Raw genomic sequence first — 24,437 nt, forward strand, 5'->3', positions numbered from 1 at the left:
AAAATCTGAAATTCCCAACCCTGTATTTGGGTACTGTCAGAGTACTATCAGGGATTGCGAATCTTGCCTCCAAATATAACTGCTCAAATCCTTGTAGTTTTCGAGATTTGATGTTTTTTGTGATTTTTTCAAAAAAAATTTAGAAAACTTATATCAATTTTTTTCCCGCAAAATCTGAAATTCTCAGCCCTGTAGTTTGGTCCTGTCAGAGTACTGTCAAAGATTGCGATTTTTGCCTCCAAGTATGACTGCTCATTCTTTGTAGTTTTTGAGATGTGACGTTTTTTTTTTGATTTTTTCAAAATTTTCAAAGTTTAAATTAATTATTTTTCTAAATTTGAAATTCCCAACGCTATAGTTCGGTGCTGTCAGGGTACTCTAAAGAGTTGCAAATCTTGCCACATGCGACTGCTAAACGCGACTGCTCAAATTCTTTTAGTTTCCGAGGTGTGACGTTTTTTGATTTTGTCAAATTTTCTCAAAGAACTTGTCTACAAAGAAATTCAAAAAAATTTGAAACTACCAACTCGAAGATACAACCTTATTGTCCTGGCGTCTGAAATCTTGCCTCTTAATATGAATGCTCAAATCCTTTTAGTTTCCGAGAAAATACTTTTTTTAAATTCCTAACCCTATAGTAGGGTGCTCTCAGGGACTCTCAGTCGTTGCAAATCTGGCCTCCAAATTTCTGCAGAGGCCCATTAAATTTTCGAAATGACGCTTTTAAAATGAGAATTAAAAAAATTAAAAAAATTTAAAAGTTCGAAATTACCAGCCCTGTAATTGGGTGCAGTCAGAGTACACTAAAAGTTTGCAAATGTTGTTTCCAATATATGCGGTTTTTCATGAGTTGTCGAAAAATTTCGAAGCACCGGAGGTGCGTTAAACGCTAGTTTTATTTAATTCTAATTTTTTTTTGAAAAACTTGTCAATTTTTTTTGTGAGCATTCCTCCATAGACCTTGAATTGCACTCGGAAAAATCACGGCTTCGCCCTGATTCGAGCGGTCTTGTTTCAGATAGTTAGACAGTCAGCCAAAATCTCAATTTATGAATTACCTTTTTTTGTGAATGGAGCTACAAATTTAGCGCATTTTTTTATGCTCAAAAAACGAGTGCGCGGCATGCAACCCTACTTTTTCTGTACACTTTCAACACTAATACGTAATTTCAAAAATCTAAATCAAATCAGGTACCTCATTAAAAGTGGTTATTTTATGCATCGTCAGGTCTTAGCTTTGCCCCGCCCTTGTTACAAAAGGATCTTATCTTATAATCCACTCCGGGTCCTAGAAATAAACAAGACTGCTTGTTTATCAAGACAAAATCCTGAAGGTTCCTACTGTCCCTCAGTTCTTATTGAATAGTTTTTGGGTAAATACTTTTTTTAAAATAGATAAATTTGGGACATTATGAAATTGTGAAACTTTGAGTCGCACGTAATCAATACGACCAATTAGCTTGCATCAATTCAACTTGGATCGACTTGGAACGATAAATCTTTGCGCGTTAATAAATCGCGTTAGGCTCTCAACATTATGAGTAAATTCTTCAAAGTGCGCATCATTTGGTCCAGAATTTAGCCAATTTGGCAATTTCCAAACCTCCAGAACTATACTTGAAATATCTTTTCAAATTTGAACTCAGGCAGTATAGAAAATTGTTGCCGTAAACTATTATTTCGATCAGCCAAAATTGACTGAATAAAAAACCACAACAAGCATAAATATTCTGTTTTCTTCGAAAGTTGGAAAATCAATCTTTTTTTGTTCTCTTTGAAAAAATTGTTGTTATTTTTGGTGAGCACTGCTCGATAGACCTTGAAATGCACTCGGAACATTCACGGCTTGGCCCTGAGGCCAGCCGTCTTGTTTGAGTTAATTAAATAGTCGGCTAAAAGCTCAATTCATGAATTACCGTGTTTTGGTGAAAGGACCTAAAATAAAGCGTTATTTTTCATGCTCATAGAACGAGTTTACAGCATGCAATTTTACTTCTTCTGTACAATTTTGACACTAGCATGTGATTTCGAAAACCTGAATCATATCAGGTATCTTCGTAGAAGTAGTGATATCCTGCATGATCAGGCCGTAGCTTTGCCCCGCCCTTGTTTGAAAAGGATTTTATCCTATATTCCAATCCGACCCCTAGAGATAAAAACGACTGCTCGTATACCAGGACAAAGCCCTGAATGTTCGAACTGTCCCTTAATCCATATCGATTAATTTGTGAGAAACAAAAATTTAAAATCTATAATTTTTCAATATCAAAGTGTGAATCTTTGATGTGTACGAAATCAATAAGACCAACTAGCTAGCCTCAATTCAATTTGTAACGATTTCGTTGTGCAAAATAATTCTCTATGCATGAACTTTTCGCGTCAATCTCTCAACCTTACGAGAACAAATCTCCAAAGCGCGCTTAATTTTGTCCAAAATTTAGCCAATTTTGCAATTTTCAACACCCCAGAACATTTTAAAAATAAATGGAAGTGAAATATATATATTTTTAAATTTGAGCTCAGGAAGTCGATATCTCCAATGTGGTAAAAAAATTTTCACTTCGATCAGCGAAAACTGACTGCATAAGAAACCATACCAAGCATAAATATTCTATTTTCTTCAAAAATTAAAACAATCAACCGCTTCGTTTCTTATATAATGTGGGGAGTATTATGAAATTTTTGTTTTATTTCAATTTTTTTTAAGGAAAACTTGTCAGTTTTTTTTTGGCGAGCACTTTTCCATAGACCTTGAGTCGCACTCGGAAAAATCACGGCTTCGCCTTGATACGAGCAGTCTTGTTTGAATTATTGAACAGTCAGCCAAAAGCTAAATTTATGAATTACTTTTTTTTGGTGAATGGAGCTACAAATTTAGCACTATTTTTCATGCTTAAAAAACGAGTGTGCGGCATGCAACCCTACTTTTCTGTACAATTTCGACACTAATATGTATTTTCAAAAATCTGAATCAAATCAGGTATCGCATACAAGTGGTTATTTCCTGAACCGTCAGGTCTTGGCTTTGCCCCGCCCTTGTTACAAAAGGATCTTATCTCATGTTCCACTCCCGGTCCTAAACATAAACAAGACTGCTCGTATATCAAGACAACTTCCCGAAGGTTCCTACTGTCCCTCATTTCATACTTAGTGAAAGGAAAAAAGTTTTGAAAAAAGTCTTAGCTTTGCCCCTCCCTTGATACAAAAAAAGGATTTTATCTGATATTCCACTCCGGCCCCTAGAGATAAAAACTTCTGTTCCTATATCAGGACACAGCCGTGAATGCTCCTACAGTCCCTTAGTTCAAATAGAATGGTTTTTGAGAAAACAAAACTTTTAAAACCTATGACTTTTAGACAAAATCAAAGTGTGATTGTTCAAGTCGTACGAAATCATTATAAATTATAAAATATTTGGAAATAACAAAAAAATCTTTTAAATTTTGAACTCAAGAAGTCGAAATCGTCAATGCGGTATAAAAGATATATTGTCGAAAACTCTTCATTCAATCAGCGAAATACGACTGAGTAAAAAAAAAACAAAAAAAAGCATAAAAACTCCGTTTTCTTCGAATGTCGGAACAATCAATCTTTCTGTGTTTTATATGGTGTGTTGGATATTATAATTTTTTTAAAGATAACTGTTCCTGCTGTCCTTTAATCCATATCGATTAGGTTAGGGGTAATAAATTAAAGTCTATAATTTTTGACTATATCAAAGTGTGAAACTTTAAGTAGTACAAAATCAATACGACCAATTATCTGTTCTCAATTCAATTTGCAATGATTTCGTTGCACGATAAAAATTTTGCGTTAAGCTCTCAAAATTGTGAATGAAATCTTCAAAAACTGCTTAAGTTAATACAAAATTTAGCCAATTTGGCAATTTTCAAACCTCCGACGTTTACTAAAACCAATTGGAGGTAAGATATCTTTTTAAATTTGAATCCAGGCAGTCGACATCGTTATTTAACATTTAACATTTAATTCGAGTAGAGCTTTCTTCATAACGTTAGAAAATATCGAGTGTGGATACGTGAGTATTACTTCTGGAGCAAGGAGCACCTTAACAGGGACGGTCGACTAATCAAGCGACCCAATCTTTCAGACCAATAAAACTACTTGCGCTAAAACATATCATTTCCGTAATCTTGTAAGGTTACCGTGGTTATTTTATTTGATTAATTCTAGAGCGGTTGTCAATATTATTGTATTGAATTTAGTTGCTAGACTGTGTTTCACAGAGTTATATCGAAGTAAGTCGAGTTTTAGGCTGATCCAGCAGAAATGGCTCAAAGGTCCTCTGTCCGATAAAAACTAATCAACTTTACTTGAGTTCCCAGCTCTAGTTTTCACGGCGTTAGGTAATTAGAGACCTAGCCATGGGAACGTGGTTATTTCTGGAATAGGGGATATTATAGTAGTCGCTTTTAAGTTAAAACACCTTCTCGATGTCCCATATTTTCAGCGAACCGAATTGGCTCCGACAGAATGAGGTACAAAAACACAAGAGGTAATGTCCCTGACCCTTACACCGAAGTTTATAGGGCCTATATCTCTTAACCTAATTTGTGATTTAGGCGGACGACTGTTACAAGATTATATGACAAGCATATAGAAACGGAGCTGAAATGATCCGTTGTCTTGCTCCGCTTATACTAGCTATTTTCAGAGGAAAATCGGAAAACCCGGGACAATCTTGAAAAACTTAGAATCTCCCAAAATAATTGGATGTTTAATCTATGATACGTAAAAATTGAAGATAACCTAAATTTATTTGTAAACCAAATTGATACTCTCTAAATTGACACCAAAAAATTGACACCATTAGAAGAACAATTGCCTAGCTTCCAGCTGTGGGATGGAAGGACACGTGTGTGGGACTGGTCATTGCTTAAATACGCTGAATGAGCAACATCGACAATTAGCCGAATTAAGTGGAAGATTGAGTATATCGGGCAAAAGTGAGATGAATTAATTGCGAACTGCCTTGGAGTAACGGAAGTGAACCTTATTACCGCTTTGGGATTTTACAGCACGACCAGCTCGATTGAATCATTGGAACGCCTAGATCCTGCCCAGGTTTTTAATTTTAGCACTGGAGGGTTACAGAGGGAGCAGAAAATTGGAGGTTGGCAAAAGGCTCTGGAAATTGGGATGAATCTGAAAGATAGTAAGGCATATCATAAACTTGTTGGCTCGAAATATCTAGTGGGTTCAAGCTCTGCAGCATACTGTAAAAGTAAATATCCAACGCACATGATAGTCTTGGATGCGAGGATACATCAGGTGTTGGTTGATCATTTCTTATCGGTACCAAAATGCGTGAGATTGGCCACAATGTCGGAAAGGTCATATGAATTGTTAACGAAGATCATTCTAGCTGTCCCGAAAAGATCAGAAGGCGAGCTGCAAGACGTGGTGGGCGAAAACTTTATGAAGTTGAGTGAATTCGAGAAAAAGAAGGAGAGTGGAGCATTGCCGACTGAATTCCCCACCTTAGATGAGACGACGGAATGCACCAAGTCATGACAGGTGGAACCGTTGCAAGAAGCTTCAGGATACCGGACCTGGAGAAACAGGTCATTTTTATACATATATATGCATTTTTCTAACGCTGGTATGGCCCTGTCCAGCTGGTGAACTTACCGTAACTAAACGGAAAGGCCTCTGTAATTTAATTTTTTTAATATAAATTTTCATAATATGTCATAGTTCTTGACAATTTACTGCAGATGATAAAACTGGCTTTTTTAGACTCGTAATGAAGTGTTAAAGTAAAACCCTAAGTGTGCGCCTACTTTTGTCCAGAAGTTTGAAAGTAAGATGCATAAAATCACAAGTTTATGTGTGCTGGACCAATGATTCTTCCTTAGTTGTTTTCTGATATTTTTTTCGGTCTGAAGTACGTTTTCAATTTCAGCATGAATTCCCGTCGGCCTTGTCCGACACCACTAAATTTGTTGTCTATTATTAGATGCACAAGTATAGCTTTGTTGCGGCCCTATTCAAATTTCACGGACCGTCGCATGACAGACGAGACTGGTCCTTTTTCATTTGTCGTTTGTTTCGGAGATGAGTAACCATAAAACTCTTCAACTGTCCTAAAACTTCCCAAGATGTGTATTGCCAAACATTTTGTTTGATACTGTTCTCTGATTTATAAATTATTTTAAGATATTTCGATGTCAAAGATTTTGTAAGGCAGAATGGCATATTTTCCTCGCGCAAAGACTATACGTTTTAATGAAGTTCGAAGCGATGGACCAGGAGATGAGTAACCATAAAACTCTTCAACTGTCCTAAAACTTCCCAAGATGTGTATTGCCAAACATTTTGTTTGATACTGTTCTCTGATTTATAAATTATTTTAAGATATTTCGATGTCAAAGATTTTGTAAGGCAGAATGGCATATTTTCCTCGCGCAAAGACTATACGTTTTAATGAAGTTCGAAGCGATGGACCAGGTGTTGGATACTACTCGGTGCCGAGGCCAAGTTTAGCTGCTAGAGGTCCGGCAACTTTTTTCCGTGCTAGACGATGGAAAAATGGTTTGCTGCAAGACTCTTTCGCGGGAAATGTTTGTTGCAGGCACTGTGGTGGCAATGTTAGCATGGCTCAAACATCTGCAACTTTCGCAAATCACCCTCTCACTACCAGTACGCCCGCGCAACATTCAAAATTTCCGAGGTGTGAACTGAAAAACATGAGTTCGATTTCTCACATCGCTCCTTTTTCTGAGCCCCTCATTTCAGAACCGGCCTCGCCTAGTAAGAGAAACAACTGCCAAGATTGTTTCGTTTATGAGAAGCAGCTAGAGACAGAAGTAATGGCAAGAAGAACACTCGAAGATCGACTGATGCAGGCAATGCATATGAGCAGCAATAGTTCTCAGCATTTTACAGCAAACATAAGTGCATCGCTTCAAAAGATACAGGAGCAAAATGAAATTTTGAACGAAGCAGCGGCCCAGCTTGCATCAATAACAAATGTGACAAGCGAAGCGGAAATAAATAAAGATACCTTTAATTTTTCTATTGCTTCCAGTGTGAACGAAAGTTCCTTCATACCGCGTGAAAAAATGGAGTTCGAGAGTGGTGACATGAATAACTCAGCAAATAGACGTCTGACTTACAACGTGAATATGTCCATGGGACCCTTTGATCAACAAGGTAGTGTCGCAAAAAGTATCGGAAATCTGGATTCGTTTTTTGATGAGTGTTCAAATGATTCAAAAGAAGCAAATGATGAAGTTGCACATGTTGCGAAGAGTTCTAATGAAGAATCAAGTTCAAAATCAAATGGAGAGGTGATTCTGGACAATGAAAGCGTGGAAAGTGCTATTTGTGACAATTGCTGTAATTTGAGATCTGAGTTGGAGAAAATTAAGTCTCAATTGGTGTCAATTCAAAGTTCGTCTGTGCCAACTGATACTTATTTGCGACTTGAGAGAGAACTAAAACAAACCAAAGAGTTCTTCGATTCTCTTGAAAAAGAATTAGGGAGTGCGAATGATAACGAAGTAGAACCAGCAATTGATGATTCTTGTCGAGAAGAAATGAAATCGAGCATCATGCTACTTAAAGATCACTTTCAAAGTACTGTTTCTCATTTGTCGAATGTGAATCAAGAAGCAGAAGTTGCTAAACAGACAAATTCAGAGCTGAAAGCTGAAATTGACGAGTTAAAGAATTCAGTTAGCGAACATCTGAAAACTAACGAAGATTTGAAAGGACAAATAAAGGATCTAATGGATAGTTGTTACCAACACGTCAAGGACAACGAAGAATTACAAGCAAATTTAACCGAAGCGTTAACTAAAAGTTCAGAACTTAATGAGTCTAAAATTGAAGCTCTTGCAGAAATGAGTTCTTTGAGAGATGAGCTTGAATCCTTAGTAGCCAAATATGCCGATCTTAAAAAGGAGAAAACTGCAATTGGAGAGAAACTGAACTCGGCGCAGGAGAAAATAAAAGAAGTCGAATTGTACTTCAAGACAGCTGAAAGTAAGAACGAAGAGCTTGAATTTGTATTGGAGTCGTACAAAAACGATTTAAACTGGAAAGACACAGAAATCGAGGCACTCAAAGATCGAATTTCAAATCTGGATTGCGAAATGCAGAGAAGAAAAGCAGAAAATTTAGAAGAGGTCTCAAAATTACAAGAACGCATGACCGCCGAAAAAGCCGATTTTGAAGTGAAGTTAACAGAAAATACCGAAAGTTTTGACAAACTGAAAACAAAATTTGACGAGCTCAATAAGAACTTACAAAATTATAAGGAGGCTATCCAAGCATTGATGACAGAGCTTCAAAGGTTTAATATTCCTGAGGTTACTGTAGATAGTATTGCAGAAGCTGGGAAAATTTTCAACGACATGAAAACAAAATTGGAAAACAGCGAAAACGAGCTGAAATTAACGAAAGGAAAAATGGAAAAGCAGGAATCTACTTACCAGTCAGTAATTAAAGAATTCAAAGAGCAGTTGAATGTTTTGACTTCCAAATGTTCGGCTCAAGTTTGCGAAATAAAGGCTTTGAAAACAGAAAACGAATATATTGTTCAAGAAAAATTGGGTTTAAAAACCGAGTTAGAACTTCGAGATAAAGATCTGTTTATCAAAATGAGTGAAAATGAGCGGCTGAATGAGGAAAAGCAATTTTCAGAAAAGTCAATCGAGGATTTGAAAATTAGGGAAGGTCAGTTGCTTTCGGATGTGAATAATTTCGACAAGAAGTTCCAAGAATTAACTTTCGAACTCGATTCTTCTCGACATGAATTTTCGAAGGTAACTTTAGAGCTGAAAGATGCATTAGCTTTAGTTAGTGAAGTTCGCTTTGAAAAGCAGGAGTTACTCGAAAAGAACGCACAGCTTAGAAATGAGTTGGAAAGTCTAAATGAAGCGCATGAATCTGTTAAATGCGATCTTACTGAGAAACAGAAGGATTTGAATTTAGCGGATAATGAAGTCAATCAGTTGAAATCGAAATTATCGGAAGTTTTCAAAGAATTTGAAATGGAAAAAACGATCAATAATTCTCTGGCACAGAAAACCGACGAAGCGCATTTGGAAATCGAGAAGTTGAATAACAAAATAAACAATTTGGAAAAGACATCGAAAGAAATTCAAGAGCGAGAAAAGGATTCAGAACAGCTTTTCCAGAATTTACAAGAAAGCTTGAAAGAAAGCAAGGAAGAGCTTTTCTTGAAAGAAAACGAGGTAAAAGAGCTTAGAATGCTTATAGAGGAGCAAAAAGACCAAATTGATAGACGAGTATCAATGAATGGAAAAGTTTTGGCCGAGGGAGAAATTTGGAAATCTCGAATGATTGACGCGGAAGAAAAACTGAAAAGTTCACTCGAACCGGTTCAGAAAGAAAACCGACTGTTGTTCGAGAAAATTCACGAGTTGCAGTTAATGCTGCGAGACTACGAGGAAATGTATGACCATAAGGATTACAAAAGTTCTTATGAGAAGCTTCTTAGTGAGGCAAATTTGTTGAGTTCTGAACTGGAAGCTAAAAATGAGAAATTAGAAAAGCAACGTGAACAAATAGTGACTTCAGAAGGTAAGTTGATGAGTCGTGATATTCAACTTAATGCTGCGCTTTCGGAAAACCAGCAAAAGTCTTTACAGCTTTCAGCAGCCGAGAAGAAAATAAGCCTAATGGAGGAAAACTCGAAAAAGAAATTCAAACCAATCATCGACGGATTGGAAAATGAAATCTACTCAATGCGAACTGAAAAATCAAACTTGGAAGATGAAATTTCGAAATTGAAAACAGAAGTAACTCAACTGAAAATTGAATCAAGTGAAAATATGAACAAACTGCTTGCTTCAGAACAAGAGAGAAACGACGCGCTTGTTAATTTGGAAATCAAGAAAAAGTCGAATGAAGATATTTTGAAGAAAATTTTTGAACTTATTCGAGGAATCACAAAACTTGAATTGAAGGTTAATCAGAAATCAGTGGAAGATAATCTTCGCAATTTCGAATTGGGCGATGTTTTAAGCGAACTAGACGTTTCAAGAGACTGTCTAGGTCAATTTGAACAATACTTGTCCGAACAAGCAATGTTGATTCAAGATAAGGATCAAGAAATTTTGAACCTAACCGCAAAGTTAAACGAAGCAAAAGAGAAATTAAATCAATTCTTTGATCGAGCTGACATTGAAAATTTCGAACCAAGCTCGGATTTTTCAAAATGGCAGGAAATGTATGACGGTGTTTGCGCTGAAAAACGAGACCTCGAGAAAAAATACGAGGAGCTATCGTTATCAGTTGGTCCATTCAAAGACCTTCTGAATCAGTACGATAACGAGAAAAGGTTATTGCTTCAAAGAAGTCAAATAACAGATCAACAGTATTCAGCTTTGGTTGACAGATACGCTGATTTAATAGGTCATCAGAACAAAAACCAGAAAATCAAACATTTGAATAAACTCAAATCGGATAATATTCGATTGAAACATGACAACGATAGTTTGAGATTGGAAATGAAAAAGTTAAATGAAGAGTTATTGAAGTTTGTTCAACACAGTAGCATGAAAACACCGAAAGTTCACAGAGAAGTTTCAGTCGAAAACAGATTGCATGCGAAGTCTAACCTTTACGATTTGAAAAATGTCAAGAAAGAATTCGGAGCTTTGCAGTTGCCTAATGCCACAAATGAGAGTTTGGTCTTGAAACAAAATACTGAGTCCAATTGTCAGTAATATAGCAATCACAGAAGCTTCAGTACTAACATCCTTTTGCGCCATAAATGTCCTGATTTGCCTTAGAAGTTTTATTGTATGGAAATTTGCGTGACTACATTTGAAAATGCTATCTTATTTTGATGTGTTTGTTTTGGTTTTTGTTGTTTAAAATTTCTTTCTATTTCGTTTTGTGGAATTTTGTATTATGTTTAAGTGTTTCAATAGAGTTTGTAATGAATCATATTTATCCTTTTTAGACAATTGTGGACTGTTGGAACATAAATTTTCTTCTTTCGAGAAGGAATTTTAAAAAAAAAATAGTAAGTTGCTGTAAAACTTGCTCTGAAAAATCAAGCCACCATTTTTGCAAATAGAATAAAAAATAAGTTTTGAAAAAAAAAGAATTTGGGTTTCGTTAACTGAAGTTTCAAGAACAAGTTTTTCTTCTAAATTTGGCGATGAAGATCTTTCAAAACATCTTGAATGAATTGCCGGCTGTGATGAACGACTCGTTTCATAAGAAAAGAAAAAAAAACGCTCAGATATATAGCGAATTAGTTTGAAAAGACTTCACTTTAATAAATCACTCGACCGTGGTCTGTGTTTGTGATAAAACTGCGTGGTACCACAAATGAAACTTTTTGTTGAAAACTGATTAAGAGTAATGAACGTTGTGAAGACTCTTATATAGGTGTTAGGGATTTTTTTTTCGTTTTATTTCCAGGAAAGTACTTAAAATATTGATGCACTTAGGTGTATAAGCACTTTTTGATCCAGTTTTCTTTAGTTGAGTTCTTGTGATCAAAAAAGCGCCAATCATAAATTGTTCTAGAAATTCAGTGAGCTTAAAGGGCAACTATTTTTTTCTTTGAGATTTTTTCAACAAAATCAATGTTTTTTTATTCTTACGTGCGTTCATTACTCTTCCGATCTTCGATTGGCTATGTTCCTTAGTTTTTCGTTTTAGATTAAAGAGATGTATAAATGGCCGTGATTAAGGACAGTGAAAACGAAACGATCTTGATTTCTTATCGTAATACTAGACAGTTCTTGTCTAAAAGTGGATGAAGATGAAGGTTGATGATATTGTTTGGACATTCAATTTGTCCCAGGCCAGGGCTAGTTGACGACTGAACTAATGGAACGGAATCTTTTTGTTGCTTTGTTATAGCCTTACGATATGCTGAATACTTTTGAGCTTCCGTGAAACAAGAGTTGGAAAAGACTTTCAATGGTGTTTTAACTTAATGTTAAGGTAATCAAAGTTTGGCATGTTGAGTTTTTTTTTCAGCCTTAATTTCACTGATGTTCCTCTTAAGACTTTCGGAAGATACGAAAAAAAGATCCCTTTTCTTTCGTTGTTATTACTCGATCGATAAGCAAGGGTATTGCAATCGGGTATTAGACTTTTTCCGGTAAATATGTTTGTTCACAGAATAGTCAATTCTTAATCAATATATTTTATACTTATTGGTTTATAAGCATTCTTTATTAATAGTATTGTTACTGTATTGGCTTCGTGTTTAGGTTGAAAGTTATATTTTACTATTTAATCAGATTCGAAAATTTTTGTTAGATTTTCGGCCCAGGTCGTTCGGCTTCAGTTCCGACGTCCTTATTTCCTTATGTTTAAATCTATAAGTTATGATGGTTTCTTGCACTTGCGTGTGTGTAATACGAACCTTCGAATGTGTTAGTACGGACCTTCTTTTTTTCCAATCTAAGTCGCAAATATTGGTGCGACATTTTAATGGTGCAGCACCCCAATAATGCTTGGGTACCTTAACAGTTTTGTTCCTAGCATGTGCTTTGACATTCGATACTAATAAATTAACAATTCTGATGCATTTTTGAGTCATCAATTGAACCGAAAAAAAAATGTTTATTTCAAACAACATCACAGTAATAAAAAGTCGGTTTCAAATTTTCTAACTCATTATATCTCGCAATTTTTTTGAAATGCATAATTTATACATAGTGTGGTTTTATGCTTTGCGATTTGTTACATGCAAAGTTAGTGTGGATGCCTTCAGTTTTTTATAATTATTAGTTGCAAAATGGAGTCTATTAGCATGTAGTGCTGAATCTCATTGGCAATTTGTTAGCATATGTAGCTGCTTTTTTCGTGACTAGTGTTTTTAGGTTGTTAAGCTTGAGTGACTGATATGATATTGCGTGAGACTCAAATGCTCTTGATTGCAGTAGGTCGCAGATTCGAATCCTACACTTAGACGAGTTTTTGCTCTTTCGAGGCTTATTTTTACTTTTTCTTATTAAATATGATAGAGCTGCTTTTTGGTGTTGTTCTTGCAAAAGTTTGATGCATTTGTGTAAATGATTGATCTCTAACTGGAAATTTTTCAAAAATCTAATAACCCTCTTCAGCCCTCCGTTTTACTATTACAAAATTGCCTTTTTGTGTTTGGTGCCTTTTCTGCATTGTATTGGCGATTTGTTATCATATGTAGCTGCTTTATTTATGAATAGTGTTTACCGGTTGTTTAGCGTTCTTGGCCGTGAGTGCAGGGCATTTGACTCCAAATCTCGAGGTCGCAGGTTTGAAGTGAATACGTAGCAATGCCTTACTAATTCGAGACTTATTATATATGTTCTTGTTTGACTTATTAAAGCTGCTTTTTGTCGTGTTTTCGCTAGTGTTTGCGAAGCGCAGCTTCACCTCTGTTTTTCGTGCAATAAGTATTGTTGGGTTGTTATCGCCACGAAATTTATTAGTGCTATATTAGTGTTGTGTTCCAAGTTTTCTGCTTTATTTCATGGTTGTCGACTTAAATCTGTCGGTTTAGTTTAGTTCACAAATTGGTTCTTCAGTTCACGATTTAATACATATGAAGACTTTGCGGAGACTGTATAAGCAGTAAATTTTTCGTTGGTTCTCAGCTTTTGTCGGTTGTAATCTGGCTGTCGGTTGTAATTTTGTCGGATTTGTACCTTATAGTTTGTTTCCGGTTTTGTTTTGAAGATTGATAAGACTGGCTCCTCATATACGAATGCTTAATATCAACCTCAAAAGGTCCTCTTAAAGAATTTCAAATAATTTAATCATAATAAGAGTTCCATTTTTTCGTTTTACAAACTTTTCGGTTTTCTAGTTCTTTTCAATTTGTCTCATTAGCTACTTCTTGAGCGTCATGCTGTTTTAATCTAATACAACTTGTATCGCAATTGGTGCGAATCTCAGCTTCGTGTGTTTCGGTAAACCACAGCCTGGCAGTCCTCAAATTAGAATTGGGTATCTTTTGCGATTTAAAAGAAGAAGAAGAATTTTCTTCAATCAACATGATAGAAAAAAAATCAGGAAGTACAAAAATTTTGTTCAAATTTTCAACTGATAAGTCGTATGATAATGCTTTACAAAACAAAAAGTTAAGTGTGATTACTCTATGGGTTTGATGGAAACACATTTGTAGCTTGCCCTGGTGATAAATAAATTAAATAAATATGCTATTATTTGTTTTGAAATTTATGACAAAAAAAACTAAATAAAATTTAATAACAAAAAATTTACTTTTTTTACTGATAATGCATCCACTAAAAAAATTGGGCATGTAATTTTGCGGGGTTGTTAGAGAGCATTGCGTTTCTTTATTGGACAGTTTTTCCAACTTTTTGAAATCTGACTGTGTTTGCAACTTGAAGTCACCCAAAGCTGTATTCCCATTCTCAGTCTTGAAAAGTAAAAAAATTATGATTTCCGAAAACAATGTCTGATTTTCTGAATAATTACAAAGCGAGCAACCCCACCCCACACCAAAATATTGTGAAATGTATATCAGATTGCAAGTTTATCCATTACTCTATGATCAAAATTACTCATTTCCTCTTTTGAAACTTGCTAAAATTTGTTGTCGCTTAATGATTCAACAGTTTGCATCCTTTGAGCCATATTGATTGATATTTTATTTTTTGGCAGCCAGGGATCAAAAACTAAGTTGTTCTAGTTCAAGTTTTTATGAACTGAAATCTTCAAATTTGAAAAAAACTGTTCAGATGGGCAGTAAAATTTAGGTTATATATGGTTCCGAAACTAAAATTCAGTAGATCGTTCCATAAAGCTGATGAATCGTTAATTTTTTTTTGAATGAGCCTTACTATTATTTTATAGTCTCTCGTAAAATATCATCCGGATGGAAAATTTACTGCCAAAGGAAAATAGGGTTGAAGTTCCTGAAACCTGTTTTCCTCCATATACCAGTAGACTATATTTTATGGTGAATTTGATATTTAAAAAATTAATTAATTGCGCCACTGCTGCTGAAAAAAGATACTAATTTGATTACAATGTGTCATATCTACGGAGCTTGTCTCCGGCTATTTCTAATGTACTGCTCTGAAATATAGGCGCAGACCAAGGCAATATCCAGCTCTCCTAAGAGTGATGATATGAAAGCATTGCGTAGGATCGATTGTGTTAAACAAGACGAATCTTCAGACTGCCTTGATCAAATGGTATGGAAAAACGTGTTATCCTCCATTAAATAGCTTGAATGCCACTCAGAATGCCTTCATCTAATTAATTGCTTATGCACTAAATGAAATATCCAAGTCGGTCCCTGTGGGAAAACAGACAATAAACGCATTAGTAGTCGCAGTATTTAATAAGCACTTAAATGGGTACAAGTTTCCGCATTTACGCAAGTTCATAAACTAGCTTTAATTTTTCAATATGCGTACCAAAAGACAGTTTGGAATCCTCAAAAACACCGAGACATTTGCAAAATAGTTTAAGTGTTACAATATGTACATTAAGACTCAGCTTAAGACTGGAAACACCGGTTACAGACCCTGGGAGACTGAAAGAGATACATTCAATCAATCTGAATACGCGAATTTTGTTAAAGCAGGCTAACGCCAATTACATAAATAGCTTCAAAACCAGTCTTTGTGTAACCCTTTTTTCCATAGTTTTCTGTTATAAGGAAAATCAGGTTTTGATCTGAAGTACCAATTGCTTTTTGAGATCCAAGAACATGTTACACTTCTTTTCGCTCTTTTTTCCAAATCGGAGTTGTTCTGGTAATTCGACTAAAGCTTCCATCGTTTTGACTGAACCCAAGTTTTTTTTTCAAAATATTTTTTAATCGGTTCAAGTAGTTGTGTAGACGCGAATGCCTTTGACAGAAATTTAGCCAAGAAATCGGCCTTTTGTTATTTTAATCTGTTTCACTTCCCTCTTCGTAATACGACAGAACTTTTAAGAAATTTTGAAACGTCCCTTTTTTGATTGACTTATTTATCAATTATTTTAGGTTTAGGTTGTCAATCACTTCTAAAGTTTCGAACATTGTGGCATTGAGCAGGAAAATTGATTGTGGTTTGTTATCAAAAACGCAACTTTTATATCCCGATTAGCATTTGGTAACGACTCAAGGAGCCGTTTACTATGTTAGGGAAATTATCCTGTAGGCGATTTGCCACATCCAAGTTATTGAGTATTTCGGTTTGTGTCAATTTCACAAGAGGTACATTGCAACTTTTAAAGCATTTTCTAGGTATTTCATTTATTATTTTCAAAACTTGTCTCGAGTCTTCAATACACTTATTAAATCTATCTTGCTAATCATTTTTTTTTGCTTTTTGACTATTTTTTTTCTTTTCTCCTCTCAGTTATGTAGTTTTGTTCGTTTTGTCACTTTCCATGCTCTGTTGAATTAGCTCCTTGTTTTAGTTGCTTCTAACTACTTTGCTAAACCATCCTAAAGAAGCATTTCCCTTTATGAGCTTGCATGTTCAGGTGCGAACAGTTCTAACACTTTTGAACAACTTTTGGAACAATTCATTTGATGAGTCAATATTTTCGTTAAGAACAAGATGGGATAGTTCTATTGCATTTTACAGAACATTTTGGAATGTAGTGACTTTTTTTCATCTTTAATAATTTTCAGATCTCGAATTTCTGGATTTTTCAAAACTGAAATATTTAATTTTCTTTGTTGGCTTCTTCAGTTAGCCAAGTTTTTGGTGTATGTAAAATTTTTGGAGACTGGAGGCATTTGAATAGTGCTTCGAATTTTTTGCCGTGTTTTTTTTACTGGCGGCATATTCTATAATGAGACTTGAAAATCAAATAAAGCATTAGAAACTTAATTGCGAGCAATATTAGGTTCCACAGCAACCGGAGTGCTGCTCAAAAACACCATTGTTGTTCGGAAAACAAATACTTACACTCTCTATTAAGTAATTCAGCTGCAACGCTTCTTCTAAGAGACTACTCGTTCTGCTAAATTTTTCATTGTTTTTCCACTGCTATAATAAATTTCGTTCTCTGGTCCAAACTGCCTGGCTTCGTGAATCTAGTCTCATCAATTGCATAAAATTAAGCCACATTTAACCCACTTTTGAGATTTTGATACACATGATTTTGAGCGCTTTGCTCTCAATTTTTGACGCCTTTGCGCAAAATATCACTTTTCGCTTCCATTATTGAGATTATTACAATGATTGGTCGACTCCTGTTAGATACACGATTCGACAATCGATAGCAAAAGAAATATCCGGAGGGGTAACTTGTGCACCATAGATAGTTGTGTGACATCGCTGATCGTCTGATCACAGTTTTCGAGTAAGTTGTTTCCACTTGCATCTCGTCTTACTTGTTCTGGATATCCCAATATCTTTAAATTATCTCTCCTGTTATAATTTTCTACCAGTTCATCCACGCACATGACTTTCGCACCAATTTCCCTTTGAGCTATTTCATTTCGATCCTGCCCAAGAATTTGTTTTGTAGCAGTCAAAAGTTCATTCACCACTAGTCCAATTGTTACTTTGAGATCTTTCTTCAGCACTCAAAAATCCGGGATTTTGTTCTCAATGGCCTTTTTGTTGGTTTCCTCCGACTTGTTAATGATGGGTTTTTCGTCTGCAGGACTGAGTACCATGCACGATCCCGTGTTTGATATCGCATTAGGCGTCTGGTCTTGAAACCTTAAGAGTAGGTGGATGATGAGCTTCGGCATCATTTTGAAATGAGATTGATCATTTTCCATTTCCAGTCTTAAACAATTTGATATGTTTATCACAAACGTTTGCTGACTGCGCTGTTTGTTTTCACTTACAAATTCGAAAAAGATTTTTCATGCATCGTCAATGATAAATCAAGATCGATTTGAAAAAAAAAATTTTCATTATCTTCTCGAATTACTGCGAAATTTGGTTGTACTGCTTAATTTTCTTTTTCTGCTAATATTGATTTCGATTTTGTGTGAAAACTCATGAGCGAATAGGAATGTGTAACGATTCTGATTGGTTGCAATTTTTCTATCATTCGGCCTTTCCATCATGAGATTAGCCCACGGTTAAGATGATTAGACAAGTTTGATTATTTGTTTTCTCTCTTATCTTATATAAATAGTTCAGTATTTCTTACTCTTGCGAAAATATTTTGACTTCTTCCCATTTAATATTTTGTTTGCAAAATGGCAAATTTCAAGACATTTTTTTTCTTGAAATTTCAAAAAAAACCACCTGGATTTAGGTAGTAATTAGTTGCTATTGTTTCCAACGGTAGTTGTTTTTTTTTCAAATACTTTTTTCGGATCAGTTGTGGTTTTCGGCCTAGTTTCAGTCGGTTCATTTTCCGTTTTTTGTTAAATAGTATTCATTTTATCTGGTAGTTTTTATCGTCTTATTTTGTCATGAATGTTATTTTGTTAGCATGAATGTTATTTTGTTTTTAAGTTAGTCATTTTACCAAATAATTTTACCAGATCTTCTTACCAGATTAACAATTCGTCCTTTAATCAAATCTGATTTTGATTAGTTTTATTTTTCACAAAGTTTTTTATTTTAGTTAATTTTTAAAGAAGAAAGTTGTGGCCTCATGAAAGGCCAATTGTTGACAATTTGCTCATTTTTTGAAATATTCCCATTTTTCTCAAAAACTGCCATCCCAAATATGGGTTAAAAGAGTCAATCGAATAAAACGGGTTGTGAGAATTTTCCCGGCATAAGCGGCCACGCCCTAATTTTAGTAGAAACAAAATGTGGCCTTTGGAAAAGTCACAATTTACAACTTTTGACTGTTTTTTGGAAACTTTTTGACTGTTCTTAAAAAGTAAGCTGCCAATTTCAAGGTTAGTGGTTCATTTGAATCTACAGATTTCGGGATTCTTCGCTGCATAAACTGGTACGCCCTATTTGTGTAGAAAAAAGCTATAGCTTCTGGGAAAAAATATTTACTTTTGGGACCGTTTTTTTAAAATTTGTTTTTTTTTTAATCAAAAACTACCCTGCCCAATCTGAAATTGAGAGTTCAGTCGAAGGAACAGTTTGCAAAATTTGTTGTTCAGAAGCTGAGATGTTAAAATTTAGTGTCAGAAGTGTATTTTTCAAACTCCACTCCGAAAAGGCATACAGAAGCTTGCGCCGAAATGAATCATAATATATTTGTTGAGTTTTTTTGCTCAAGTTGGATATGCTGCAGATTTTCTTGCAAAATTTGATACTTTTTAATGTTTTGTTTGAGTTTAAGAGCATCTTGGTGTTTTGGAAAGGAGACCAATTCTAGGTCGCATTGTTAATAGTGTAACGAAAAGAAGCTCCGCAGTGATGTTTTTTTAATAACTCCTTAGCTTTGCACAAGCTATATTGCTCTTATACCAGTCCTTTTTCTTACCAAAGACGAGTTTTAGTGCACTCCCGAGTTTGCTTGCATTGCAACTCATTTCAACCGCTCACAACTGAGGCCAGTGAATGATTGGTTTTTTCACGGGTTTTAACATGCAGTCATAATTGACCAAACAACAAAGACCTCTGAAGCGTGGTTTTGAATCTGATAGTCCGTATTGATATGATAAAAAAACGTTTATTCAAGAACTTTCTGAGTTTGTTTTTACTATTGAATAGCATGATTTAGCTGGTTGATATTTGTACGAGATTTGAATATGTTTATTAAACTTACCAAAAAATGGGTAGTTGTTAACGTTAGTATTATACTTTATTTAACTAAACATTGAGAATGGTTTAAAAATGAATTCTTCATTTTGCAAATCAGAGACGGTAATACTACAAATTATTGTCTAAAAAAGGTTCATGGTTTGCGTTTTGAACAATATATCTGCTGACTTTATGTTCAAATATTTATTCTCTCGTTGCTAAAAAACTGAAACAAAATTATTTGGTTTATAATTTTGCATTAATTGTTTGTTACCACACAGTTTGAATAACTATGGCCACAGGTGGTGATCAATTTGATTGTCCTATTTGTCTAGAAACATTGGTGAACCCTCGCATTTTGTCTTCATGTGGACACTCGTACTGCTCTTCTCCAAAAAACTGTCTCCAGGGGATTATACAGTCTAAATCTAGACAATGCCCCGAGTGCAGGACTCCCATTGAGGACAGAATTCGAAATGAGAAACATTGTGTGGAGAATTTTACGCTGAAGTCTGCAATTGCGGTGAAGAATTTTTTAATCTATAAATCAATCATTTTAGGTTTAACAGAAAGTGTTTGCCAATTAGTAAGCTCACGTTTGCCAATTAGTAAGTCTTGAAACTTTTTTTTTTCGAAAAGAGATAAAATCAAATTGGAATTATTCGAAAGAGTTTTTCTACTACCTCTGAGTTAAATGTCAAGCAAAAAGGATATACAGGAAGTTAAATGAGTTTTTTAGGGGGAATATAACGCTCATTTAGACGTGTTTTCTTTGAATTAAATTATCATAATTAAATTATCATAGAAAATTATTATAGTAATTTGGTTTTATTAAATGCCAATCTGCTAATTGACAATAATCTTGGGCGACTTCAACTTTTCATATGGAATCAGGAACACTCTTGGAAAGAAACTCAAAAACTAGAACACAACAAGAAGAAAACCGCACTGAATTCACCACAACCGACAGTCATCATTTTAACCGACCAATTGCTAAAGCACAATAATAAACTGGAACCACAAGACGCAGTTTTTAGTGCTCGCTTCTCACAAATCATTTAAAAAGAAAAAAGGTTGTGGACCGACAGTACAACAGCTCTTCAGTGGGCACTGAGAGCTGTAAACGACAACAAATTTTTCTCGTTTCAACAAACGACTAGATCTCTTGGACCATTTGCTTCGAATGCCACATGAACATATAATTAAGCCGTGCTTCTCGAGATGTACATCTTAAGACGATTCTTTGGACGTAGAGGAACACCGGCGAAAAATTGTTCCTGTTAATGGTACAAATTCCATCGTAGCCGAAAAAGAACTCAACAGATACTCGACTCCGACTTTGCACGACAATCCAACCCCGCCTATGCTCCTCATTTTTGAGGTGTTTGGGAACGAATCATCAGATCAGTAAAAGACACGTTCTATGCCATTCTTCGAAGCCACACTAACAGACGACACATTCAACGTTCTTTGCGAAGTTGAATATTTCATGAATGCAAGACCCATCACTACAGTTTCATCATCGCTTGATGATAGTGAAGCCCTCACACCAAATCCCTTTCTGCTCGGGAGAGTGAATGTCAGCATGCCACCTCTACCACTCCAACAGCTTTCGACACTCCGTCATCAATAAAAATTCGTCCAACAGCTCGCAACTCTTATTTGGAAACGCCTGATCAAGGAATTTATCTCAACACCCTTACCGCGACAACGATGGACAAAGAAGACGCCGCCTATCAAAATGTGAGAAATTGTTTAGTTTCTTTAGGATATGACGCCACGAGGACTCTGGGCAATTGGACGGATCACAGGATACAAATCAACCAATGACGACCAGACACGCGTTTACCCCGTTAAAACAGGAGACGAACTCTGCCAGTACCAGCCTTTAGTTTAGCACCTGTTAATCCGGAATATTGCAATGACTCTTCACGACAATAAGAGCCCCAGCGGACAACAGCCAAAGCCGATAACTTCCGCCGACACTTATACGACACAGCGCTAGTGTCCTAAGTTATATGAGTAGGAACCACCCCACCTCTTTTTTCTTTGAAAGGTTTTGGAACTTCAAAATGAGGCCGAGTGTTATATAGTAATTTGACAATTGACAATCATCTTGGACGACTTCAACTTCTTATATGGAATCAGGAAAATCAGGAGAAAGAAATTCAAAAACTAGAGAACAATAAATAAATTGAAATTTATCAAAAGTGAAATAGCTGTCACGTGCAAACGAATAAATAAAAACATGCAATTTCTAGAAAGTAACTGTGTTAAAAAGAAAAAAATAGAGTGACCAATCTACGCCGCTCGTTTTCTACAGGATTATTACGCTTGTGGTTAGCAAGTGTTGTCAAATCGGAGTTAGACTTTTTTTCGTGTTAATAACTTGTTTAACAAAATCACTTGAATTATTTGATAGTTTGGCTTACAATGAGTTTAAATTTGTTAGCTTTTCTTAAGATAAAAACTAAGCCTGGGACGGCAAAGGTCCTAGGTTTTTTTAAAAGGTGGAAAAACTGTGTGAATTGAGTGAAAATGTTGTTGGCTTATTTGTCTGCCCATGTTTTGGGGGGCTTTGGTGCCACATCTTAACTTTTTTTATACTCCAAGCAATTTTCATTGAAAGTTTTTTTTGATTTGTTCCTGTGAATAGTAAATTTACTGAACCTGAATTTTCGTAATTTTTTAAGCTGAAAAGTTTATTTGGACTCAATTGTTCGGCTTAGCTTTTCGGTTTTCTTGTTCAATTAAACTTGTTCGCCCTTGACAACAGTTTTTGTTTTTGGCTCAATTCTGTTTTCATTGCAGACAACTTAGAAGTGTTTGTTGTGGTTTTATCGAAATTTTTCCTTTTTCGACATATGTCTTTCGCTTCATTCGTTATCTGCTAGTTTGCAATGTTATGTTTGTATGGTATCGTAAGAAATGCCAAGCTCGGCTTCACCTATATGCTAAGTTATTTCAATTCAGCGAATGGAAGAGAGTATAATAGACACTACTAGCTTGTTGAAAGGCTGTACGTTGTGAAATTTCCCTCTATAACTATTTGATATATACTGATAATTAAGTATGATGAGTTTGGCTCCATCTATGTGTCTCGTGCGTGGTTTGTTGAATATTTGAGATGAAACTTTTTATATATTTTGTGAAAAAAGTTCATTCATTATCATTTTCCTGGGAGTTTAACAACCAATCAAACTTATCAAACTTGTTGGTTTCTCTATTGTGAAATTCCTCGCATTCCCAGAATAATTGAAAAATTTTATTGATCAAAAACAGTGTTCTCATTTTTTAGTCTGCCCGATCTCAAACCAGTGAAGCCGGTAAAGAGATGTGCCGAACTCATAAAAAAGCAAAAGAGTATTTCTGTCGAAACGAGAGTTGTGAAATATCTATTTGCAAGGATTGCTGGAGAGCTAGTCATGGAGATCATCTTGTTGTACTGAAAGAAGAGATTGATCTAAAGCAAGCCACTGAGATAGCTGAGAAAGCTGAGAAAGCTCTGCAACTCTTTGAGGGCTGTCAAAACACGATTAGACAGCTCACAGATCAAACTGTTGATCTAAATGCCGAAATGTTGACAATAACGGACAAATCAAATGCGCTGATGAGCAGGAAACCTGATATCAAACGAGTGCAGGATCTGCAACAAATTACTAAACTTGAAGAGAGTATCAAAATCGAGCTGAAGGGTTTGAAAGCAAACAGTTGCGCGAAAATTGCAAGCATGCAAAAGATGATTGCATCATGGGAAGATATCGATAAGAGTATCGAAGCTGCAATTCAGGCCTTGCAAGCAGAAAGCAATGGTAAGATTTTTCAATTTACTGTAGCAGCCTTTCTTTCAAAGTCTAGCACTACTTTCAATTTTGTTTTTGAGAGATCGTTTAATGTACTTTTATGTAAGTGTTTAAGTCGGGGAACAGGATATTAGAAGCCAGTAATAAAACGTTTTTGGGCAACGGCTGTTTTAACTTTTTTCTGCAGACTTTGCAATTCGGACAAAAAAGCAAAGTCCTTACGAATCTTTTTTTTTAAACAATACAACGATTATTTGTGTTTATTTATGTTCCATCTAGGAAGATTGTTTACGTTGGCGAGTATCTGAAGTAACAAAAATAAATCAATAAGATGTTTCCAAAACTTAATTTTAGCGCAAGGGTTTTTTTTAAATGCTATAGGGTGCACGTATTTTTACGCTCTGCTTTAACTTGATTTTTTATAACAGATACATGAAGTAATAGTAGTGACTTATATTAGATGGAACCTTAGATGAGCTGCAGTTGAATGTGAGCATGAAATGGAATGAGTAATTGATTGTTTTGTTATTTTGCTTATAGCACAGTCCACAGTCACGTACAGTGTGAGAGTGCATTGTGGTCCCACAGACAACGATGTATTCTTCACACTGTTTGGTCAGAATGGCAACACGGGCAGACAGAAACTGGGCAAGATGCATAAAAAAGGAAATCAATGGAATGAGTTTAAACTGCAGTTGATAGACGTGGGCAGAATACGGAGAGTGGTAGTGGAGATCGAATTTGGAGAGGGAGGAGAGACAGAATGGTATCTATATCATTTTAATGTGACCAATCTGAGCAGCGGAGAGGAAGCTGTATTCGCCGCTGGATGTACTCTGCACAAGAAAAAAGATGGCTCACCGACCACAAAAGAACTACTGCCGTGGTAAATTCCAAACCCAAGCTAAATACTTCAAGATTCAAAGAGGAATTCAAACAGAATTAACGAACCAAAAAAAAACTTTTCTTATCTCGCTTTATAATAATTGTAAATATGATTTGGTCTTTACTCTATTTTTTGTCTATGCTCACCGGCTAT

At 35.4% G+C, this 24,437-nt stretch overlaps 3 protein-coding genes across 4 annotated transcripts in view; all 3 read left to right on the plus strand.

Annotated features, from left to right (window-relative positions):
- Positions 1-6,379: 6,379 nt before the first annotated feature.
- Positions 6,380-10,921, plus strand: LOC134853002 (repetitive organellar protein-like). The gene has a single exon (XM_063868913.1). The coding sequence runs from the start codon at positions 6,408-6,410 to the stop codon at positions 10,716-10,718; it is 4,311 nt and encodes a 1,436-aa protein (XP_063724983.1). The 5' UTR covers positions 6,380-6,407; the 3' UTR covers positions 10,719-10,921.
- Positions 10,922-16,255: 5,334 nt separating this feature from the next.
- The window catches only part of LOC134853355 (polyglutamine-binding protein 1-like), a 71,149-nt gene continuing 62,967 nt past the window's right edge, over positions 16,256-24,437 (plus strand). Inside the window, exon 1 of one of the 2 annotated variants that reach the window (XM_063869331.1) lies at positions 16,256-16,266. The gene's annotated coding sequence lies outside the window, so the exon portion shown is untranslated. The remainder of the gene's footprint in view (positions 16,267-24,437) is intronic. The other variant, XM_063869333.1, reaches the window with a different exon arrangement.
- Positions 19,684-24,288, plus strand: LOC134853443 (tripartite motif-containing protein 5-like). Its single transcript, XM_063869441.1, has 3 exons — positions 19,684-20,118; positions 22,894-23,407; positions 23,939-24,288. Exons 1-3 carry the CDS (start codon positions 19,888-19,890, stop codon positions 24,286-24,288), a joined length of 1,095 nt encoding a protein of 364 aa, XP_063725511.1. The 5' UTR covers positions 19,684-19,887.

The sequence above is a fragment of the Symsagittifera roscoffensis genome, chromosome 8 (genome assembly GCF_963678635.1).
Source record: "Symsagittifera roscoffensis chromosome 8, txSymRosc1.1, whole genome shotgun sequence".
NCBI lineage: Eukaryota > Metazoa > Xenacoelomorpha > Acoela > Convolutidae > Symsagittifera > Symsagittifera roscoffensis.

Excerpts from the sequence above, each read along its gene's own strand:
- LOC134853002 (XM_063868913.1), top strand. The coding sequence starts at position 6,408 with ATGGCATATTTTCCTCGCGCAAAGACTATACGTTTTAATGAAGTTCGA.
- LOC134853443 (XM_063869441.1), top strand. The coding sequence starts at position 19,888 with ATGGCCACAGGTGGTGATCAATTTGATTGTCCTATTTGTCTAGAAACA. Across the intron at positions 20,119-22,893 it reads CGCTGAAGTCTGCAATTGCG|TCTGCCCGATCTCAAACCAG; the intron begins GTGAAGAATTTT and ends CTCATTTTTTAG. Across the intron at positions 23,408-23,938 it reads CTTGCAAGCAGAAAGCAATG|CACAGTCCACAGTCACGTAC; the intron begins GTAAGATTTTTC and ends TTTTGCTTATAG.